Source organism: Phoenix dactylifera, unplaced genomic scaffold (assembly GCF_009389715.1).
Source record: "Phoenix dactylifera cultivar Barhee BC4 unplaced genomic scaffold, palm_55x_up_171113_PBpolish2nd_filt_p 000944F, whole genome shotgun sequence".
Lineage (NCBI taxonomy): Eukaryota > Viridiplantae > Streptophyta > Magnoliopsida > Arecales > Arecaceae > Phoenix > Phoenix dactylifera.
This window is the reverse complement of record NW_024068303.1, coordinates 39018-61947: the sequence shown is the minus strand read 5'-3', so window position 1 is coordinate 61947 and position 22930 is coordinate 39018. Positions and strand designations below refer to the sequence as shown.

Here is a 22930-nt window from a genome sequence, read left to right as displayed (position 1 = left end):
AAATATTCAGAATTCCATCGGATCCGACCCATTTGTCCCCCACGTCCCCAGTACTCAATGCTGAATCCCAGCTTCCTGGTCTCAATGCTGAATCCCCATCGTTCATCCCGTACGTGACGCAACCCAAACTCATCGCTTGATATCAGACACGTATATTTTATTTTATTCTTTCAAAGCTGGATGGAAAGTTCCGATGAATGGACGAGAAATAATTTTTAAATAAAAAAGTACAGATTCAGTTTTTTTTTAAAAAATTTTATTCAAAAGGGCAGTTGGATGGATCAGATCATTGTACTGATTTTTTTTTAATTTTAAACCATCAGCCGGTGTAACCGGTTGATATTTTCTTTCTTCCGATTTTACCCTTGTTCCAAGTATATGGACGAGGTGAACCTTATGGAGCTGTTCATTGGTAGATTAGTAGAGAGAGAGAGAACGAGAGAGAGCGAGAGAGAGATGGGGTTCTCGTTGCAAGACATTGTGGTGTTGCTTTTTCTCAGCGCCTTGATGAAGGCTGATGCGAGGGTGACGGCGGTGGACTCGGAGAGCAAGAGGACTCTTCTAGCCAATGGGCTTGGAATAACCCCTCCCATGGGGTATGTAATCCTTGTTACTGTTCTTCACATCAAATATGGATAAAAAGTTAATAATAGATTTTTATCTCCATGTAGTTGTTCCTTTTCCTTTTTGCTTGTTTCTTATGATGTTTTCTTTTAACAAAATATTTAGGACATGGATTTATTACTGTTTTGCTTTAATCTGTTGATGTTTACTTTGAAGTATTTATCAACAGTACGTATCTCTAGATTACCAGACAATCATTGAGTTATGTTGTTTTATGCATAGTTTTTGGTTATATTTATCTGATCTGAATGTATGAATGCAGATGGAACAGCTGGAATCATTTTAGTTGCTTCATCAACGAGACGCTTATCCGAGAAACTGGTAAAACTTAAATTATTTATGTATGAGTTTTGGCTATGATAATGAGAGATTTAGTTTATGTGATTCTTCCTTCTATGCTTTATAAATAACGTTGGATTTATGTATCAGCTGATGCCCTGGTGTCGACTGGGCTCGCAGAGCTTGGATATCAGTATGTCAATATAGGTAATTCTCAATCTTTATGTTCTCTGATGGAATGCTTATTAAGAACTTTGGTTTGGATTTTAAATTGGGTTTTCCTAATGGAGAAAAAACTAATGGAAACATTTTGCTTTTTGAGTGTTCAGATGATTGCTGGGCGGAGCAGAACCGTGACTCAGAGGTTTGCCTTTAATTTTCCTTCATGTCTAATTTTTTTTTTCTTTTTGCATTTATAAACTGTAATTGGGTTGAAGATTGCCTATTAGATTCAGAGTATATGGAATGGTGTAAATTATGTCTTGTTCGAGACAAATTTAGACATGTCTGTAGTTATCAAATGTGATTCGTTGAATTTAATCTTATGGATATGTTCTGTTATGAAATCACAGTCTGAGATGTTTCACATATTTTGAGATGTTTATTTTATCCTAGAAAAACAAATTTAGAAAGTTTATCACTATATTTCAGAAAAAAAATCTTTCATGAAAATAATTTACCTTATCTTTTCCATTTCAACAGATTTCTTTGCAACGAAAACATACCCTAAGATATTCTAGAAATAAATTCCTGACTAGCTTGAAGGTCCTTTTAACTTTAGGATTGAAGGTCACTATAACTCGGTGAAGTTAGCATCGTATGTGTTTTCTAAAGTGGTAATGGTTGGACTCCGAAAATATGAGCACTGTTTATTTCCAACATAAAATGAATGCTTAATAATTTATTATTGCATTCTCAGGGTTATTTTGTCCCAAAGAAGTCGACCTTCCCATCAGGTATTAAAGCTCTTGCAGAGTATGTTCACAGCAAGGGGCTTAAACTAGGAATCTACTCTGATGCAGGGTAAGTATATTTTGTTATACCATCTAGTTTTTTTCCTTTTCTTTTCTCTGTTTTTCTCTGAACAGTTGCAGCAGTGTTGGAAAAACTGGCTTTTGACCTACCACACATGGTTCCAGAAAAGAAACTTAAGGGGATACTTGGAAATTTGTAGGTACCTAACATGCTCCCAAAAGATGCCCGGGTCACTTGGTTATGAGCAGAAAGATGCTGATACTTTTGCATCATGGGTAAGTATAGTGGTATTATTTGAGTTATCACTTTCAAAAGTCTTTTAATTAGCAATCTGAATCACTAAACAAGTTAATTTATCTTGGTGCTCTTAGTTAAAAGGTTCACATTCTTTTATTTAAGGATCCATGTATTTCTTTTGTAAGAGTATTTAATTGACTACATACTTGGGGAGTGCAGGGTATTGATTATTTAAAGTATGACAACTGTAATAACGGAGGTTTGAAGCTAATGGAGCGGTACTCTTGATACTCTTCTCTATGTTTCAAGCCTACTGCCTTTTTTCAGAAGTGTATTAATGAATTCTTTAATTTGTTGTCATTTGAGCTCTGTAGTTCATTGAGATTTTTAAGTCCTAGTCTTGTATGTGGAAATCTAACATAGGTACCCCAGAATGACTCGTGCCCTTATGAGGACAGGCCGGCCGATCTTTTTCTCTCTCTGTGAATGGTAATAAAGCGATCTTTTTGGCGTCAATGTGCTTCTTGAGGTCCTTCTGCATTTCTAAATTTGATTGATCGATCGACTATACTCACTGATGTTTAGGGGGGACATGCACCCAGCTTTATGGGGTGCCAAGCTTGGAAATAGCTGGAGAACCACTAGTGACATAAATGATTCATGGGAAAGGTATGCCATCCTTGTTGCTTAATTAATTTTCTAATGTATCGATAAATATGAAAGCAAAAAGAAGGGAAGTACTGCAACAAGTTTCGACTATCTTGACTGAAGTGGGATCATGCTGTTTGTATTGCAGCATGGTCTCAAGGGCTGACCAAAATGAAGTGTATGCTGAGTATGCCAGGCCTGGAGGTTGGAATGGTTAGTGTTTCTAATATTTAAACAATAGAACTGGAAACTTTCAAACTCTTGAGCTGTTAAATAATAGAACTGGAAACTTTCAAAATCATGAGATGCATTTTATTGTAGGCCCTCTCAGTACTCTTGAATTTTTATAATGATGTATTTGATGTTTCATTACACCATTCTATGCTCTGTACGAAGGGATTGTGGGGATTTAGATGGAAAAGTTGCATATATAGTATTTTACAGTAACTTTATTTAGGGGACAACTTACAACATCTTTTTCATATCAATTGTCTGATCAGATCCAGACATGCTTGAAGTAGGAAACGGAGGAATGACAAATGATGAGTACATAGTACACTTCAGTATATGGGCTATTTCCAAGGTAACATTATATGGTTCTAGGAGTCGACGACATTTTGAGTTTCTACTGATCTTTATTTCAGTCAATTTAAAGATTTCATGCCTTTTAATGCAGGCTCCCCTTCTTATTGGATGTGATGTACGGAATATGACAAGGGAGACTATGGACATCATTGGAAACAAAGAAGTCATTGCTGTGAATCAAGGTGAGGCACTGCTAGATGCCTTTACAGCAAATTAATTCTACACTAGGTAGCAAGAATTTTGTCAATGTTTGTGAGCAGAAAACAGTGATAAAACTAGCTGAGAAATCTTGTATTGTCTATGAGCTCGGAGGTTTTCAAGCCAACTCTATTGCTAATAAATATCTTGTTTTTGATTCCTCTTCTTTTACAAAGTCTTTGAACTTTATACTGTGGCTTTAATTGATCTTTTGTTACTTCACTTTGACCATAAGCAAGGTTCTGATTTTAGTAATTATCGTCATATGTAACTACTTTGACAACTTAACATTGTTTCACATTCAAAATGGATTTCAAGCTTCAATAACTTGGAGTCATGATCTATAGGATGGCTTCTCATGTACTTTAACATCATGAACATGCTTTAATATTGTGATTTTCACGGACAGATCCTCTTGGTATTCAAGCAAAGAAAGTAAGAATGGAGGGAGATCTTGAGGTAGGCTACTTTTTCAATATATCAGGCAATAGAAAGCTTTCTTGTTTTTTCTACTGGAAGCAGTCGTTAATTAGATATCCCTATAGGTTTGGGCTGGACCTCTTTCTGGATATAAGACAGCAATCGTCTTGTTGAACCGATCGCTTAAACCCAGTCCCATTACAGCCAATTGGGATGATATAGGTATTCCTCCGAAGACAGTTGTGGAAGCAAGAGACCTTTGGAAGGTAAACACTATTTTCTGTATGCATCATTTATGTTTTATGCCTACATTTATTTCAGCTTATCTTTATCATTAAGTATTCTCTGTGATAATTACACCTCGGCTTGCATGCAAGACTGGACCACTTCTACGTCCAAGGAGCATATCTTTGCATATTAACCAAAACAAGGAAAAAACAAACCAGTAAAAAGCATTTTGGAAACAGTGTATGTAGTACATTAAACACATTTTAAACAATTTGTTAAATTTCAATCTATTTTGACAATTATATTGAATGCAGAGCCATGAAACCACCGCTAATTAATAATTTTCTACCTCCTTGAAATTGTATCCAGTAGTTTGTTGTTAGTAGCTTAAGCTTGTTTACCTAGACTTGGCAATTCTAAGCTTTTTGTCAGTAATCAAGTGAAAGGTTACATATTTTGTTCACCTTTGGAGAGCTGATATCTGACTTGATATGTCCATTGTCTCCTGCAGCATGAGACGCTGAAGAAGAAGTTCATGGACAAAATGACAGTTTCCATAGGCCCCCATTCATGCAGGATGTTTGTCCTAACGCCTCTGTCATAATCAGCATCTGAAAAATGGTGGATCGGGTCATAGTTTCATTTTAATTTAAATTTTTTCAGTCTCTCTTTGATAGATGGTTTATTGTGTTTACATGTAAATTGGGACTTCTCATTGAGATCTTAGATGCAATGAACTGCATGAGTCATCCACGGTTCCTATGCTCGAGGCTTAACTGTGTAATCATGGATACTTTCAGTTAATGAAGGGAAGTCAGTTTGAAAGGTACCTCATTTTTGTTGCTTCTTTCTCCAAACATCCATTGTTGATAAGTTATTATGGGATGTGAATTTGCATCTGGCTGATGGTGTTGCAAGTCCTGGAATCCCACTGAGAGAAATTGTCCCCACATCTATGTTTTTCACGTCGATTGAAAGCAGAACTGGATCAAATAGCATCCTGGACCATGCTTCCTGTGTGATTGATGAAGTTGGCTGTGAGTTTCCGAGTCTGATCTGACCTGATGACATTAGGAGCTTAAAAGAATTTGTTAATAACTAGGCATGTTTCTTACCAGGAGAAAAGAGTAGGTATGATCTTTTTTTCTTTCCTATAAGTTTTGGCCTAAATTTGTGCTAGGATCATTCTGTGGATATTTAACTCTCCATGTTGTTGTCTTAAAAAACCTGAACTTCTTCATACGAACTGTAATTCCTTTTGTTGTCAGTGAAGTTTACATCCTAAGCAAATGCTATGTCCCAGTGTCATTTGAGGTTGATTTTACTTGGTTCCTTATAGGAAGGGAGTCTTCTTAGATTCTCCATCCATTTAGCAATAGTGTTAAGACTATCTTAGATTTTCTGTGATATTGCAATCAAGGGCAATAGGAGTGCCTCTGAAGCTGAACTTACCAGAACTTTCTAAACTGAGGCAGGGAAGGTATCTTCCCCTTCTACAAATTGCAAGAAACTGTCCAATCTAGCAAGGGCTGGGTAGTCCACTCTACGTGATATCTCTATCTTTGATCTCAAGATCGATAAGATGAAGAGAGGAAATGAAATCCACAATGACAAGGTTTCATTGCACTCTAGGGATTACCTCTTCCATCCAATTTTGAGTTGCTATTATTAAAATCTCCTCTAGTTAGCCATGGTCTAGGAAATTAATTTCCAATACCATTGAACTCTTGAAAGAAGTTCGTAGAGCCCTATTCCTGGGCCTATAGACAAACATCATGACCAATGAACTCTTTGGGTCATTACCATTGGTCTTGGGGTCATCAGTGCATATTAAACACCACCTAAAATACTAGTTGAAAGGTGTTATTTGGATTTTTTGATAGACCAGTGTTGCAATATCTCCTAATTCATATGGGCCACGAGCCGTGTCCTCTTTGATACGATTCATAAATCTAGAACCTCATCCTAAAAAACTATTTAGAAAGTGTTATTTAGGTTTTTTAGCCATGTATAAGTATTCAAGATTTACTAGTTGTATAGCCAATGTGCGACCTAAACAGGAACCTGCATGAATCTTCATAATTTCTAGAAAGAATAGTTACTACAAAGGCATACATTTTTTTTCCCTTGAATTATCCATTTCTCATTCAACAATCACTGCCTCATGAGTGTTACTATGGAGACGAGGGAAATGTTAATATATCTCCTTAGTTTCTAATATAATTATTCTGAATGTCATTTACTAATTATTCTTTTTAATGCACACTAATACGTATCTTAGATGTTTGAAGCCTGGCTAGTTCATTTATGATAAGAAGAAAGAAGAAGAAGAAGAGAAATTTGTGAATGCACATGATGGAAATATTGCTATCTATAAAATCAGTCATACCAAATGCTACTATGGAAAATCTACTTCCATTTATGCCATAAGTTCACTTCCATCTATTAGACGTCAAGGTTGAACTGCAATAACATTTATATCCTTTCTCGTTTTGAAGATGTTTGGATTACAATGTACTTCTATCACCTTATAAGTTAGGAGAGGTGCAGGTCAACAAAATCCAACACTCCTCATGTACCACACCAATCTTCAAATTAAATTTTAGAGAAAGTGCATTAATAGGGGCATTCGATTTTATTCGTTCCATCTCTTGTTGGATAAAATTGGCAATCTCAATATATTTTGATCCAAATTAATCTCTCTCTTTTTTTTGATTGTTGGATTGAGACCTAAGATTGGGATGGGATTTGAACACACAATTTACTTTACAAGTACTTGCAAATAGGTATGACTAATGCATGCTGTATACTGTTTTTCAAAATAGTTGGGTGCAACACAATCCACAGGGGTCATGGATATGTTTAATGCCTCATAGTTAGGGTTGCAAATGAAACAATATAATTTGATAGTCAAAATTGATTGGAATACTCTAATAACCAAATTAATAACTGATAACTAGTTGGGTGAAGTTTAGATGATACCTCCCTCCCAGGAAATAATGGGATAGACAATCTGATAATTAGGTAAAAGCACAAACACTCAAAGACATATATTATGTATTGTTAAAAATTCCATGTGTCCACATATGCTGTTAGCTGAAACTACTTGTATAGAATATAACAATAAAAAAGAAATGGTATTATAAATATGGATACTCTAGTTATTGGATTAATAGCTCCATTATTATAATATGGTTGTCCATGTTTGAGAAAAGTGTTAAATAAAATACAAAAATTATTCAAAACTTATTATAGAGATATCGGTTATCTACTGGTTAAAACTAATTCCGATTTCAATCCAGCCTGTTAACATATATATATATACACACTAATAATTTGCATTTGCACTAAGGTCAAGATATCGGTTCGAACATGCACTATATAATATTTGTAAAATTTGATGTTATTCACATGTATTGATCAAGATTTTCCAATCTTTCTTTTACAATCAAGTATAGATGTTTCAACAAAGTAGAAAAACAAAAACAAAAAAATCGAAATGGGATCAATATCTTAGAAAGAACCGTTAATCTTGATTTTGTTAAACCAGACCGTCAATCGAGAATGTCCAAAGTTTTCATATATAAACTGAGATTTCGGAGTATCTGAAACATCAAAATTAGGAAATTTGGACAATAGCGCAAGTATGTCAAATGCAAAGCGTCAAACAATGCGTCATCTCCAATGCTGCCGGCTTTCTTCGTTTTTGTCTCGCCTTCGTCCAAGGGCCATCCATTATATATCCATTTGGATTTATCCTATCATACAACTTCCTTTGTTTTCTTTGCATGGCATCCATTAGCATCATTCCATATATATATATATCCATACACGCCAGATCTGTAACTATATGATGGAGTCACAATGGAAGCTTTGTGCTCGCCGTCATCCTCCAGCAAAGTGATAGTCCTTCTTCAGGCTCTCTCTCTCACTCTCTCTCCTGCAGCTACGCTATAAATTAATATGCCATTGCCATCCCATTATTATGTGGACTCGAGCACCAGTTCTCTCTTCCTCTGAAGCGATCGAGAGATGCGAAGGCTGAGACTTGTGATGGGCACCCTCGTGCTGCTGCAGCTGATGATCGTCCTCATTGTGCTCCAGATGATGGTCATGACAGCCAGGAGAGAAACGACGAGCGAAGTAAGGAAAGCGATCAGGAGAAGCTTGTCAGATAACCGGCTCGGCCTTCCTCCTGCCTATCGCTTCATGTAAATCAGTTCGGCCAAAAGAAGAGAAATCTAATAAATGAGAAGCTATGGGAACGACCAGGAGCTGGTGAAAAATAATTGAATGAAGCTATCCTCTAATCCCTGTATTTATCTTATGTAATTGCATGGATCAATAGTGTATGCTTCCATCTCATGTTCCGAGAACGCAACACTTCCCATTACAAGTACCTTCCATAATAGCTGATGTGCAACTTAGTGGATTGGACCATCTAATACTTATGGTTCAGGTTGCAAATGGGTCGGATCGGATTGGATCATGAGTGACTTCGATCCAATCCGATTTTTTGTTCGGGTCTTAATTTTGAACTCAGATCCAACCCAATAGAACATTGGGTCAGGTCGAGTTCACCGCCACATTTTTTGCTTCAATGGATCATTCGGGTCAGGTCAAGTCCATATATAACCCGGACCCAATCCAAAAAATTCGGATCTGGGTCGGGTCCGGGTCGAGTCCGGTTTGGGTAAACCCATCTATAGCTTCAGAACTTCTTTGTACCTTTGTGGGTTGTGGCCCGCGGGTCCAAATAATTTTACAAATTTGGGCCGGGTCGGGTCGGGTTGTAGGATTGAAAATCCAAAATTATTCAAATTTCAAATGGGTCAAATTGGGTTGGATCGGAATTCGGTAAATTCATATCTGATCCAGAAATAGAATGGATCCAATTTTAGGACCCGGCCCAGTCCCACGGGTTCTCCAAAATAGGTCGGATCGGATTTAAGCAGGTTGGGTCGGATTGGGTCACGGATCAACCCGACCTATTTGTACTCTTACCTATGGTGAAAAAATTGTGGCCCTCAAATCCAGCCTACAATCCTTGAACGATTATTAGTGTTGCTTTTTAAAGCTTTTATTGAAGAATAATGGATTGACAATAAAAACATTAGCTAATGATTAATTAGAGTTGCATCAATCCCTTCTCGCCTTGTGTACAAGAATAATGGACCACCTAAACCGTTCATTTCACAAGCCAAACAACCTATAATCTTCGTCTTACACTTTTTGGTTACCTCGATGTATCATGCGGGTCTTCCCACCTTTTTATTTGTAAAATTTTCGTAGGCCAACGCCACAAATTGTATATCCAAACAAGCCCTTTGAATCTTTTCCATGTGAATGCTTACATGATCCTAATTTGCCATTAAATTGTATTGCAAATTTATCTATATAGCTGCTCATCGTGCCACGATAGTTCATTATTTGACTGTCATTTACCTTGAAACTAATATTCTAGAAGAATCAAGTTCTCTTCCTCTTTTCCTCCTCCTTCCATGCACGCATGCATGCATGCATCAAGGGACGGTGGCACCAATGGCCGGAAAAAGGGGAAAAGAGATCGAAAAAAAAAGGAAAAGGGGGTTTCCATGTCTTTTTCCAGTGATTCCATGCCGGAATCCGGCTGGCAGTGACTCAATTCAGAAGGGAGAAGGCCAAGGAAGAAAGTATAGGGAGATGAAAGCACTACGTACCTCATCTGCGACAAGGTTCGACTACAATCTCAAGAAGAGCACAGACGGTCCGGCAATGAGAAGTCTCAAGAATTTGGAAGAGAAAGAAGAAGAGAGAATAGGGGAGTTTGGCACAGCCTCTTGAGGGGCGATGGGGTCTTAAATGGCTCAGTGATCCAAGAGAATGAGGAGTTCGACTCTTCCTCGGATTGGAACAGGGGCTCTACCCTGTTTTATTTGGAAACAGACCTTCGGGCCTTATTTTAGCTATAAGGCCGGGCTAGAGCCAGGCACTACGATCATAGTAATGCCATCTGAAGCAGCACAACTATCTATAGATGCTACTACATTTGCCCCTAATGGTTGTTTTGATCGTTGCACGAAGTACTGTAGAATTCACAAACTCTGGTGGCTCTGAGATATAGAAAAATATAAAATATATAAATAAATCTATCCCATTCTATCCTATCAGCTTAAGTTTTTGGAATAAGTGGTCATTTCAATATGGTACCAGAGTAGAGGTCTAGATGGTGATTTCAACATGGGGCATGTTATGCAAGCATGGATGCACTGAAAATTTCCATCATGCAGAGTGGCAACTTCCCTATCCATACATCATGTCAGAGTGAAATCTGACTCCCATTCCCAACCTTCAGAAACAAGCATTGTTTGAATAAGCCATTGTTATGCATCCTAGCATGGCTGCATAACAATTCATAAGCATATAAAACAAATTTGAGAGTGTTGAGGCTGGAACTCTCCTGCCTTGCAAAACAGCAACATGTCATCAGCAAATTGAAGACACTGAATGGGAACATTAACTTCGAGAGGACCAATTCCAGAGTTGAGATTTTCCGAATTGGCAAGCTTAAGAATTCCAGTAAGAGTGTCAGCTACAAATATAAAGAGAAGAGGAGATAAGGGATTTCCTTGCTTTAACCTCTTCTATTATTAATCAGTAACACGGAGCTTGGCAAGTGAAGTAGGGAGAACATCCAGTCGACTTATTTCTTATCAAAACCCCTCCGGTTCAATGAGTTTGGCCAACAACCCACGATTTGCAGTCAAATGCTTTTTCTAGATTACTTTTTACATAGGATGCCTGGAAATTTAGAGCGTTTACAAAACGAGATAATCTCTGAAGTAGCTATATAACTTTCAAAAATTATCTATCCTTTAACGTAAGCTGTTTGAGAGTCAGAGACCAGCTCTACAATCTTCTTTTGTAGACGAATGGATAAGGGTTTGGCGATTATCTTGATCATCCCATTCTCTATGCTGGTTGGGCTGTAATCTTTAATGGATTCACAGTCCTACTTTTTTTTTTTGGAATGAGAAAGAGAAACGTGTAATTCAACTTAAAAAGGTCATATGGAGCGTTATAAAAGTCATTAAACAATTTAATATTTCTGATAGAATGACGCTTGAAACCCATGGGGATTATTTTTTGACCAGTTACCACCATTTGTCGTCATCATGGTGTCCTCACTATCAATTAAATGGAATATGTTGTTGTGGTCTTACAGCACTAGCTAAAATTCTTGTTCTCGTTGTGCTTGCTGTCGTGGACAAGTAATTTGCAAGTGAAATCTCTGTGCTTTCTGGAAAAACATATATGTTTTTCATAAGAAGAAAGAGCGACCTGAAATGATCCAAGGAGAGTGAAAAGAAAATAAGGAGCTTTGGATCCGAGGAAGAGCTTGAGCACCTTGATAACATAGAGGCCAAGATACAATGATTTTAATGCCACAGAAACACATATCTTTATACAATGGGGAGGTGAAAATACAGAGCAAGGCCTGAATTTTAATGTCTTCATGGCCATTGGTCTCTAGAATTCTCCACACTGGCTGCCAAAGATGACAAAATCAAGAGAGAGATAGGAATGAACACTGAGGAAACTCAGCCCTCTCCTGCCTGCCTTTACAATTACAGGCACTACAACGTCGATGGTTGTATGAAGACCAATTACAACGGGCCATGATGTCTCTCATCCAGCTAGATCATGTCAGAGTTTGTTTGCAATGAATTATATCTTTCCCACCTACAACACGTACACTGTTATCTAGATTCACACTGACGTCATCTCTTAGGTGGAAGGAGGGAACAATGACCTCTTCCAACATATCTATCTCTAGAGCTAAAAAGAAATAGATAGATCTTCGAACATAACCTAAAAGAAACTTCCTAAATCCGACAAAGCCTAGCAAACTAGATGCTAATAGCCACCGTTTTAATTACGCTCAGTCCACCAAGTGTCCTCCCACCGTCCAAGCTCCTTTCAGGTGTCGCTCCCCGGCCATGCCATGAGAGCCCCTTCTCCCTCAGGACCGGCCTCCCCTTACCTCTTTCTCCTAACACGTAACCCCACAGGCCACAGCCTCTCAAAGCTAACCATCTCTTGCCACCTTCCAGCAGGAAGACATGGAAGCAAACCATGAGCTTAGCTGCCTGTTTAATGTTTTGTTGGGACAGGAATGCACCGAAGATGGACGTGTAACCGGGGGTCACCCAACTGGCACGCAATACGGAGAAGGCCAGAGGACAAGCATTATCCTAACCAAGGTTTACTAAATCCCAAGTTGAGATATGATAAATTACGGCAGTAGATGGCTTCCACCGAGTACTTTGGCCTCTATATAAGGCCTCGTACCTGGGACCATAGGGGCATCATCACTGTTTCACACGCTCTTGCTCAAAGAGTGGGTGGTGGAATTTACTAGCTCTGCCCGGCCGGCAGTGTAATTGTGCAAGCCAGCGATGGCACGACCATGGACCGGGCTGGGTGGGGCTATGGTGGTGGGTATCCTTCTCCTTCCTGCTCCTTGTTTCGACGGCCGTGACGGCCGGTCGAGTCATGAAGGATGCCGAGCCGGTTTCCGAGACTTATAGGAGGACCATGCTGGAGAATGGCGTTGGCCGTACTCCTCAGATGGGGTGAGTCTCACATCCTTTTTTTTTTATACCAGTATTACATTTACTGTAGCTGTGCTTTTATATCATGGTAACTCTAGGCTTGTTCTCGGATTGTTAGCCATTAAAATCCATTGGTTTCGAAGCATGAGCCAAATTATTTTGTGGTTGGTTTTTATGCGCCTCTAGTTTTCATCTACTTTGTATCTTTCTATGATTCCATTGTTCTTCTCGCCTTAAGACTGCGATGGATGAATTGATTGGCTCGCAGGTGGAACAGCTGGAATCACTTCACCTGCAACATCAACGAGCAAATGATCAAGGAAACTGGTAGGCCTTCTCAAGAACTCTTTCTCTCTCTCTCTCTCTCTCTCTCCTCCCTCCCTCTCCCTCTATCTTCGTGAGTAACGAGGGCATGAAGGTGGGATCCATGGCGGATTGGGAGAACGTGGGATCCATGGTGGATTGGGAGAACGCGGTTGGCGTTTTGTGGAGAGTTGGTATCCGTGGAAGAATTATTTAGAACGGACGCCGGCCTGGGTTGGCGTTGGTGCAGGTGCGTACGTGTGGGGCACTGTAATATTTGCGCCGACACCACCGACAGCATCGGCATATTTATACTTGATAAATGAGATGCCATCGAGCTAGTAACTTAACCTCCGTACTCGTTTAGTTTTATTTACAGGCCACGGGTTGTGTCCATAGCCAAAGTAGGGAAGGTTCCACCATATTTGCTAAAAGATATATAAATAGCTAAGCAATTTGGCTGCTGGCGATCTTGGTCAAAATTAGCTGCATCTTGTTTTTCCAGTAAAACAGAAGGAAAGGAAGAACGAAAAGCTTTACTACATCAAGGTGTACTCTGACCATATGGTTAATATGTCAGGAGGACCGGGTGTGGATTCATTCAAGGGAAATTCTTTTCATTTTATGCAATCCTTCAAGCTGATTACCATCAACATTCCATGCAGTATGCGTAGCTACAGAAGAAAATTATCTTGATATGATATCTAACAAGCTCAAGCATTTCAACCTTCATTAATACCATTAAAAGAGAGGAGGAGGTAGTGTGATTTATGTGAACATCTACTATGTGCAAAGGTGTCTCTTTTTTTCCCTTTTGTTGAAGAAAAAAAAAACAATGATAGATTAATCATTTCAAAAAGGATATGTTTAGGTCAAACGCTTAGGGAAACACCTTATAAGGTTTGAGGAATCTCCCCACTTTCCTTAACCAGATTAAAAGCATGTCCCTCTAACACTGTGGAAAATACTTCTTGGGTTCAAACATTTCACATGCAACTTAGCAGTGCTTTTCTACACTTTAAGCTGCTGATATGCTTAGCATGCATGCAGGCATCCATGAAATAGTAATCATGACTTCCATTGGTTTCTTGATGCAGCTGATGCACTGGTGTCCACTGGTCTCGCCAAGTTGGGGTTATCAGTATATCAATTTAGGTCTCTCCATTCCATCCTTCTTTTCACTTGTCATTACAAACATTCTTTTTTTTTTTAAAAAATTATATGTACTTAATGCTACAACCATATGCTAAATTACTTTTCTTCTTTCATGATTTTGTTTGGGTAAATATCAGATGACTGTTGGGCTGAATCGAGCAGGGACTCAAAGGTGATCATGTCTCTTGTCTTCTTTCATTTTGCTTGGATTTTGTTAGGTATCATCCTGTGGCAAGTGGCATGCTGGTTCTCTAATACCTTCATTGTATCTTTACCAACGTAAGAAGTTCCATTATATTGATCCCAGGGTTGTTTGACAAGTGTTAGGCTTTGCTGGCTGACTCCCCTCATTTTCCGTAGTCCATAGCACGCAAAGTGCGACCAGGAGAGAGCCTTTTGCTACAAGAGGCTGATCATCCTTGTTCTCCACTTTAACACCTACAAGTGCTTAAAAGCACAAGTAGACGGGTGGTTGGTATTAGCTTGCGTTTCTTCCTCCCAAACAGTCAGAGGTGCTAACAAAAAGACATTGGTCACTATTTGTTTTGGATCATCACCTTTTTTTTTTGTTGTTGTTATTCTTTATTTTTAGTTGCTTTCTGGAAATAAAACTTAACATCTTAAATCTCTTTCTATTTATCATGGTAGGTTGGCCAAGCCTGGTGTTTCCCATTTGGCAGCAGCCACACATGAGCTGCTACTGCCGGAACATTCATTGGAGCTTTAACTCTGTCATAAACCATTAATGGAGAGGGAAAAAAACTTACTGCTTGCATTCAGTACTGTGAATAAAATTTATCTTCCAAAGAAGTTTTGTATAATTCCATTACCATAATTAACACACAATGGAGCAGCCTTTATCTATTAGGGGTTATGGTTTCTTAAGGCTAGAATTACAAGAACCTAATATTCTTGCTATGGTGTATTTGCAAGGCAAAGCAAATAGTTGGCGGAACTAGGAAGGAGCTTGTGACCATTTGTGTGAGCAGACAATTCTGTTCCCTTTCATGATTGAATCAATCAACTGTAGAGCATGCCTAGCGTTTTGGGATGTCTTTTGTGCAGCATTTTAACTGAAATAGGAAAATGATTTAAGTAATTAAATATCACAAATAATGAATTTGCTAATTAAGCTATAATTAACTTATGTAGTGGTACTTATTTTTCCTTCATGAGTTTTGGTGCTTATGGATCTGACTATATTTTTAACCTATTTTGAACTATAATTGATTCTTCTTGCCTTTCCTATACTAATTGCTACTTTATTCCAACTTTACAGGGTAATTTAGCTTCCAAGTCATCAAAGTTTCCCTCAGGCATAAAGGCTCTTGCAGATTATATCCATGCGAAAGGGCTAAAGCTTGGAATTTATAGCGACGCAGGGTAATGATGTTTAAGCAAAACTTAACGAGCAGATAAACTGACAATACATTTTACATGTTAGAATTAGTTATGATCAGTAAATTATTTTCTATGATAATGATTTTACTAGATGGAGCAACTTGGAATATATTTTGCACACTTGGTTTGTTAGCAAGAACCAATATCTTGCACAAGAGTATTCAGATTAATGTAAAGAGAGATCTTGACATTTCTTGGTAATTTCTTGAGATAAATAGCTAATCGGTCAATGCTATTTTTTGATTAAGAGAAATGGCTATTTTGAAACATTAATTGTTGCAGAGACTGTTTCCCGGTAGGCCATTTCGAGTATTACTGATTTATTTCTTATTCTACCAGCTTCAACAACATACAACTCCACATGACATAAATATAAAGCTAATATATTTGAGAAAAATGATTTTCAGAACATCGTCTATCATGATAATTGCCTAATCCTGCCAATCTTTTTATAAGTATGCTCTATTAGAGACTCAGGTCTCGCGAACTAGTCTCCACTTGTATCCTGAAGCTTTACCTTTAATTCAATATTTTTCCATTGTAGAGAGCTGAATTGTGGATGATGTCTTTCGTTTCAGGTTTTATACATGTAGCAAACAGATGCCTGGGTCACTTGGATATGAAGATCAAGATGCAAAGACCATTGCCTCTTGGGTATGTTCCATTTATTAAGCGTCAAGCTAGAAGAACTTATCCACTCTTATATGGAGTAACATCTAACAAAATATAAACCATTAACACTACAAGTTGGTATCTTTTATTGTTATGTCTTGACCGATGATTTTTATAATTTTATTTTCAGGAGGTTGACTATTTGAAATATGATAACTGTTATAATGATGGCAGTAGTCCAAAAGACAGGTAATTATCTAATCCTTCTTCATAAAATTAGTTGCTATTTTTTCTTCAAAAAAAGAGAGAGAAAGTTTTCATGTGATTTAATTAAACTTCACACATGGTTTAATTAGTCATGGAATGTATGAATCATTTTCTTAATTGTTTGATGACTACACAGATATAATAGAATGGGCAAAGCTCTTCTGAATTCTGGGAGAACCATTTTCTTCTCTCTATGTGAATGGTGAGTTTCTTTCTCCCAATTCAGTCATAAAATTTCAGTTATAGAAAGCAGACAATGCAATTTTTATTTTCCTTTGCGGAGAAATACAACGAAATATCATAGAATTCCTAATTATACATGCTTACTGTTAGCTGTTAGAAGATTAGAAAATGATTAAAATAGAACCATTAATCTTACTGATACATGGATTATCCGTAGTGGAACCTTGTTCTTCGAATTAGAATTAACTTGTAATTGGGACACGAAAAGCACCATAACTTGAGTGTGTCAGCTGGTTGGGTTGGTAAATTCTCTTTGGTGTTGATACAAGATACCTGTGTTCAACTCCCTCCACCACACTTCAATTATCTCAATAAATCATCAGTGGGGCTTCCCTTTCTTCCTCTCAGGGGACGCATAAAAAAAAGGGCACTATCACCTTATAATCTTGTACTGCTTAGGAAACACAGTCACCTTATAATCTTGTACTGCTTAGGAAACACAGTCATGCTTCCCTTGCCAGATTCATAGACTTTGTTATGCTTGTACCACTTGCTATTTTCTTCTATGAGTTTCTTTGAATTAATCAAAATTGATGCTCTGTTACATTTCTTTTTCAAATGATGATCTAGATAATAATAATCTTATTTACATGATCTCATAGAATCTTGTTGCAGTATGATTTTTCAATAAAACTATATTCAGTTTTTATGCTCTTTTAGGCCCTTGCCAATTACATTTCGGGAGCTTGCCTCCCTTCTCCTGCTTCCAGTGTTGTTCCTCTTGCATCTTTATGAATATTTGGAGGTCACAAGTGCTCGAGAATTAGACTCCAAAAAGCTGGGATCTAAGAATGGTTTCATCTCATAAGAGCTCATTGGCATTCCTTATACAATTCCTCCTGCATTATAAAATGATGCATTAACTGCACAAGAGCACTAAGGCCTAGATGTTTAATTTTGCCTAGTGTTTTATTATCATAGAAATATTTATAAAGACTCACTACTTGATTTAAAATGAAAAAAAAAAAACTGCAGGGGCGAAGCTGACCCGGCGACCTGGGCACGCGGCGTAGGAAATAGTTGGAGGACAACAGGAGATATTCAAGACAATTGGGACAGGTAGAAGCAGTTAACTTATATAAGCCTTTTTTGAAGCATCATGAATTTTTATAATCTGATTTGGAAACTGATGTTTCCTATGTTATTAGTATGACATCTTGTGGCGGATGAGAAATGACAAATGGGCAGGTTATGCAGCACCTGGTGGATGGAATGGTAGCTTCTCACAACCTTTAGAATTTCTCATGTTGCTTATGATCACAATTTTGTTTTTAGTTGTCTTCATTTGAGCTTATTTAGTATTAATTTCGATGCATTTCTCATATCGATGATACATTCAAGATCCGACATGCTTGAAGTTGGAAATGGTGGAATGACAACAGAAGAGTACGCTCACATTTCAGCATATGGGCATTGGCTAAGGTATTCAATCAAAACCAAGTGTTTCATTAATATGTTAATGAAAGTCCTTAATAGTTTCTTTCTCATTTTTCTAAATGGATGCGATAGGAGGTTTAATTTTATCCTTGGAGCCACCATTACCTTGTATGTCTCAGGGGCTCCTCTTTTTGGGATTCGGGTGCGACCATTCGTTCGATGAGTGATTGAGGGACCAAGGAGATACTAAGCAACTACGAGGTGATTGCAGTCAATCAAGGTAAACACCAAATGAACAATTTTCTGCATTTCAAATGAACATGATTAATATCGCATTAGATGCCAGTATTCGATCTAAACTATTACTGTGATATGATTTTCCCGCTCATGAACAGATAAGCTTGGGAGTGCCAAAGCGGCAAGAAGGGTAAGAATGGGGTGGTTCTGACGCAGGGCTATTGGTTTCTTAATCCTCCTTTTATCAGGCATAATGGTTACTTAATTTTTTAAATTTAAGCAACCCAATAGGGTAGTCACCAGCATGACTTGACCAGCTAGATTTTATATTAAGACTTCCATCATACTTTTCCCAATATTTTACATGGTGGGAATTTTTACTCTTCTCTTTCTTTCTCTTTCTCTTTTTCTCCTTTTTTCCTTTCATGGAACCTCCTCAGCAATGGAGAGGGGATGCCCCAAACAAGCCAAGGGCTGGTTGTGTTAGGTATTCCTGCAGGCTTTTTTCAGATTGGATATTTGGTGGAAGCCTGTAAATTTCAAAGTTTCACTTCTTGCTGCAACTCTTTCTTTTAGAAATTTAGTTTTTTTTAAAGGAGTTTTTTATAACAAAATTTCAGTACTGAAACAAGGTTGCGAGAGTGTAAAATCACCAACTCCAAAAATTGTACTGAAACTAGAAAAACTAATTTTGAGATAGCAAGCTTTCCTTTTACTCTTTGGAACAATCCAAACTTATCTTTTTCTTCCTCCACCCTATAATTATAGTTTCTTTGATAAAAAATGCAAGTAGAGACACGTCAAATCAAGGTTTGCCATCTTGGTACTGACCCCGTACCGGTGCCATACTAGCACAGTGTATGGTATAGTACGAGATGTTTTGGACATACCGAGTATCGATACGCTTTCCATACCGTGTACCGGTACCGAATTGATACAGTATGGTACGACCTGTATCGTCTGGTTTGGGCCGATACGGCGAACCACACCTCAAATGCTAATTATACTATTGGCTATCTAACTAGTGAAATCCATGGATGGGTAGTATTCAAATTTCAAAGCTTATGTGTATCAAATGATTCTAGATGCAGGCTTGCTTGGATTACATGTCTTATCAATTCTTAGTGATAAGTGAATTGCAGCTAATGTTGGTCATCACTGCATCATAAATGTAGGTTTGGGCTGGTCCACTTAGTGGTGGTAGGGTAGCTGTGATCCTATGGAACCGAGGTTCATCACAGCATCTGTCACTGCAAATTGGTCAGATATTGGACTTGATTCATCAGCTGTAGTTGATGCTCGTGATCTTTGGGAAGTAAGTTTTGGAAGCAATCTTCTCTTTTCTACTCCTCTCTCTCTCAAATGTCATGTCCATGACTTCTTATCTATGTTAGAAGCTACTCAGATAAATTCAAGATAGATTTAACATTCCACTATAATATGTATATGTTCTTTTACTCCAATGTTTTTTTTCCCTTTCAGCATTCAACTAAATCGTCCGTTCAGGGAAAGATTACGGCCACATTGGATGCTCATGCTTGCAAGATGTTTGTCTTGACACCAAAGTGATGCTCACCGTTGATGGATATTAGAAATATGGTAGAAGACATTGGTTTTAGTTTGAGCACATCCAGATTTCAGATGTGCTACTCCAGTGGCAATTGTACCTACTTTTCATGATATTATTCTACCATCTTATATTGATAATATGGAAAATAAAAGAACTTCGATGCTCCTGCTTGGCATCTGATTGAATGTGAAGCACCTTTGTTCTTCTTCTTTATTCTTTTTGTGTTATTTCTTCACTTTAAATCACAAAATTAAAGAGAGAAAGATGGGAACCTGCTCGGTTATGGCCTTAACAAAACTCTGAATCGTATAAGAGATAGGATTCAGAGGAAAACGTAGAATATGTTATCTTGTACATTCTCAAGAATTCGGTGATAACTATTACTGAGACCATTTATGTCACTAAATCCTGATATTCTTCTTGATATTGGGGTGTCAATGAGCTGGCTGGCTCCCTGGAAAGCCCATGGTCGGCCTCATGAAGACTAGCAATAATCTGAGAATAAAAGATGTGGTTTCGGGCCTGGGCTTGGGATCTCAAGAAAATTCTGTCCTGATTGTTAAAACAACCAGACCTGGCAAAACTTATTAATATAGGGACAGGTAGCGCTTGGGTGCTATTTGTTGGGTTGGGTCTGGGATTCAGTAATCTAGCTCTTGTAAGGTTTCCTGCCTAAATTTTATATCCGACATTTGAAGGATTCGGTAGAGTTTGAGTTTAAGTTAGTAAAAATATAATAAGGCTTTGGGTTATTGGTGTTAGATGTATGCCCTAGAAGCCAATCTGCTGACACATTGTTAATTCTAGGACATAATTTTGTACTTGACTATTTATTATTGAATAAATAAAAGGCATCTTTTCATTCATATTATTTATGTGTCTATGATCATCCAAGAAATTAATAAGATGATGATACATATTCTCAAGAGTTGAGAATTTGAGCCATGTATCATTGGTGATTAATTTCTAAATGCTCCTGATCAATGGATCATCACGAGGACGGTGATCGATCCGATCAGTGCACAGATCACTTTTCTTCTGGATGGACAAGACTTGAGTCCACAGTGTAGGACACTTAAGTGATAGTGCAGTGCTTGTTAGAGAACAAGGGTACTGAGCGTGACCAAGACAAGAAGTCACTTGGATGTCTATCCACTCGTCAGTGACTTGCTTGATGTTGCAGTAGTGTGACTGGTCCTTTGACCTGCGGTGCTTCGGCTACTCACAGGGAGGTTATTGTAGTTTGACTGCACACATACATGGTCCGTAGCCATATGGGTCCATGCAGTGTAGATTGGCTGCAGTAAGTTCACTGTAGGAGTAGGGTATGCACCTATAAGGAATCTATCGATCTTGATAGATAAGAAGAGATCCTATGTGATTTATAAGACTAAGTTCGTAAGACCTCGGCGCGGGGCAGTATGCATAGTGGAGAAAGAGTTTTCCACTCTCGAACTTAAGTCGAATAAATCTTCACATATGACAGACGATGGGGTTTGACGAGTTGTCCAATTGGATTAGGACTTCGGATTCAAATTGAGTCCTAATTGGATTAGGACTAAAATTAAATACATCCTAATTGGATTAGGGTTTCTTAAGTCACAATTAATTATTAATCTAATGAATCAATAAGACTCCTAATTGGATTAGGATTGAAGAGTTCAATTGAGTCAAAATTGATTCAAGTTCTAATTGGATTAGGACTTACCTAGATTGGATCCATTGGTTCACCCTTGGGCTAAGCCTAATTGGATTAGGGCTTGACCACATTAGGGCAATGCAAACCCTAATGTGGATTAGGGTTTACCAAGAGGGAGGGGCGCAAGCCCCTCCCTTGATCATTGGTGCGGCACAAGAGAGGGGCCGGCGCCCCTCTTTGGAAAGTCTAGGGCTCCTACTTGTAGGAGCCCTAGATGGCTATAAAAGGCATGAGGCCGGCGCCCTAAGCATGCTCCTCTCCTTTGCCGTGGCCACCCTCTCCCTCTCCTTGTTCAGCCGCAAGCAAGGGAAGAAGAACCAAGTGTTGGCGGCTCCTCCCTTCCCTTCTTCTCCAACGCAGGAAGAAAAGAAGGCTGCGTGGGGATTCTTCTTCTTCCTCTTCTTCATCCTTCTTCTTCCTCCTCTCAAGCAATCAAGAGTTGAAAGAAAGAGAGGAATCAGCCATCAAAAGAAGTCTTTGCAAGGGAGCTAGCACCCCGGGAAGACAAGAGCTTTGATCGGTCTCTGCTTCGTGTGGATACCCGTAGAGGCCGGACGTTTGAACGGCTTCAAGCGAACCTCCCTAAAACCACGAATTCAGTTTGCGGTGATCATCTACCCGCACAAGGTGAAGATTTGATCTTCCTAAAGTTTTAAAAGTTTTAATCTTATCTAACTACGAACGGTCTGAAACAACGTTCATGCGATGAACGTCGATCCCGCATGCCGATTCCGCTGCCATCTGATTTTTTTGAAATATCAGCGGCATGGGCGGGTTCCCAACAGTGGTATCAGAGCCTAGGCTTCGTAGATTAAGGTAAGAATTAATCTAAAGGCTTATTAGATCTGAAAATTGAATGATCATGCATGCTGAAAATTTCTGCATGCAGATTTTTCAGGTGCTGATTTTTACATGCTGATTTTTATGTGATAAAAGATGATTCTAATTGCATTGTTAATGGGATTACAAAGTTTAGAATCATGATTAGCATGATCAGCAACCTATGTCATGATATAATCAGTTAGTTTTCAGATCTGAAAATTATAATTGTTGCATATGGTGATGATCATAGGATTCAAACCCTTTTGGTATCAAATGTAATGACCTGCGATGTGATCTGCGATGTCATGTAATTTTTCAGATGCTTGCATGCATCTTATTTGATGTTTTGAGAGGCCTGCGTGCCTCCTAAAAGGAGATGTAATTTATTTTTATTTTTATTTTACATCTGGTTGTATTTCTGTGATGTGATGTACGTCAACGATCAAGTCGAAGAAT

General features: G+C 38.3%; 1 protein-coding gene, 1 long non-coding RNA gene and 1 pseudogene across 2 annotated transcripts; all 3 read left to right on the top strand.

Annotated features, from left to right (window-relative positions):
* Window positions 1–413: 413 nt before the first annotated feature.
* Window positions 414–5023, top strand: LOC120107651 (alpha-galactosidase 1-like). Its single transcript, XM_039121009.1, has 15 exons — window positions 414–596; window positions 887–945; window positions 1054–1110; window positions 1233–1267; window positions 1823–1926; window positions 2078–2153; window positions 2335–2393; window positions 2539–2604; window positions 2701–2784; window positions 2912–2976; window positions 3264–3346; window positions 3440–3530; window positions 3956–4005; window positions 4092–4232; window positions 4706–5023. Exons 1-15 carry the CDS (start codon window positions 457–459, stop codon window positions 4796–4798), a joined length of 1203 nt encoding a protein of 400 aa, XP_038976937.1. The 5' UTR covers window positions 414–456; the 3' UTR covers window positions 4799–5023.
* A 7589-nt stretch (window positions 5024–12612) lies between these two features.
* Window positions 12613–18594, top strand: LOC120107653 (annotated as a pseudogene).
* Window positions 18595–19588: 994 nt separating this feature from the next.
* On the top strand, window positions 19589–20160 carry LOC120107652. The gene is made up of 2 exons (XR_005509348.1): window positions 19589–19698; window positions 19866–20160. It is a non-coding gene; the product is annotated as an uncharacterized LOC120107652 (long non-coding RNA).
* The last annotated feature ends 2770 nt before the right edge of the window (window positions 20161–22930 follow it).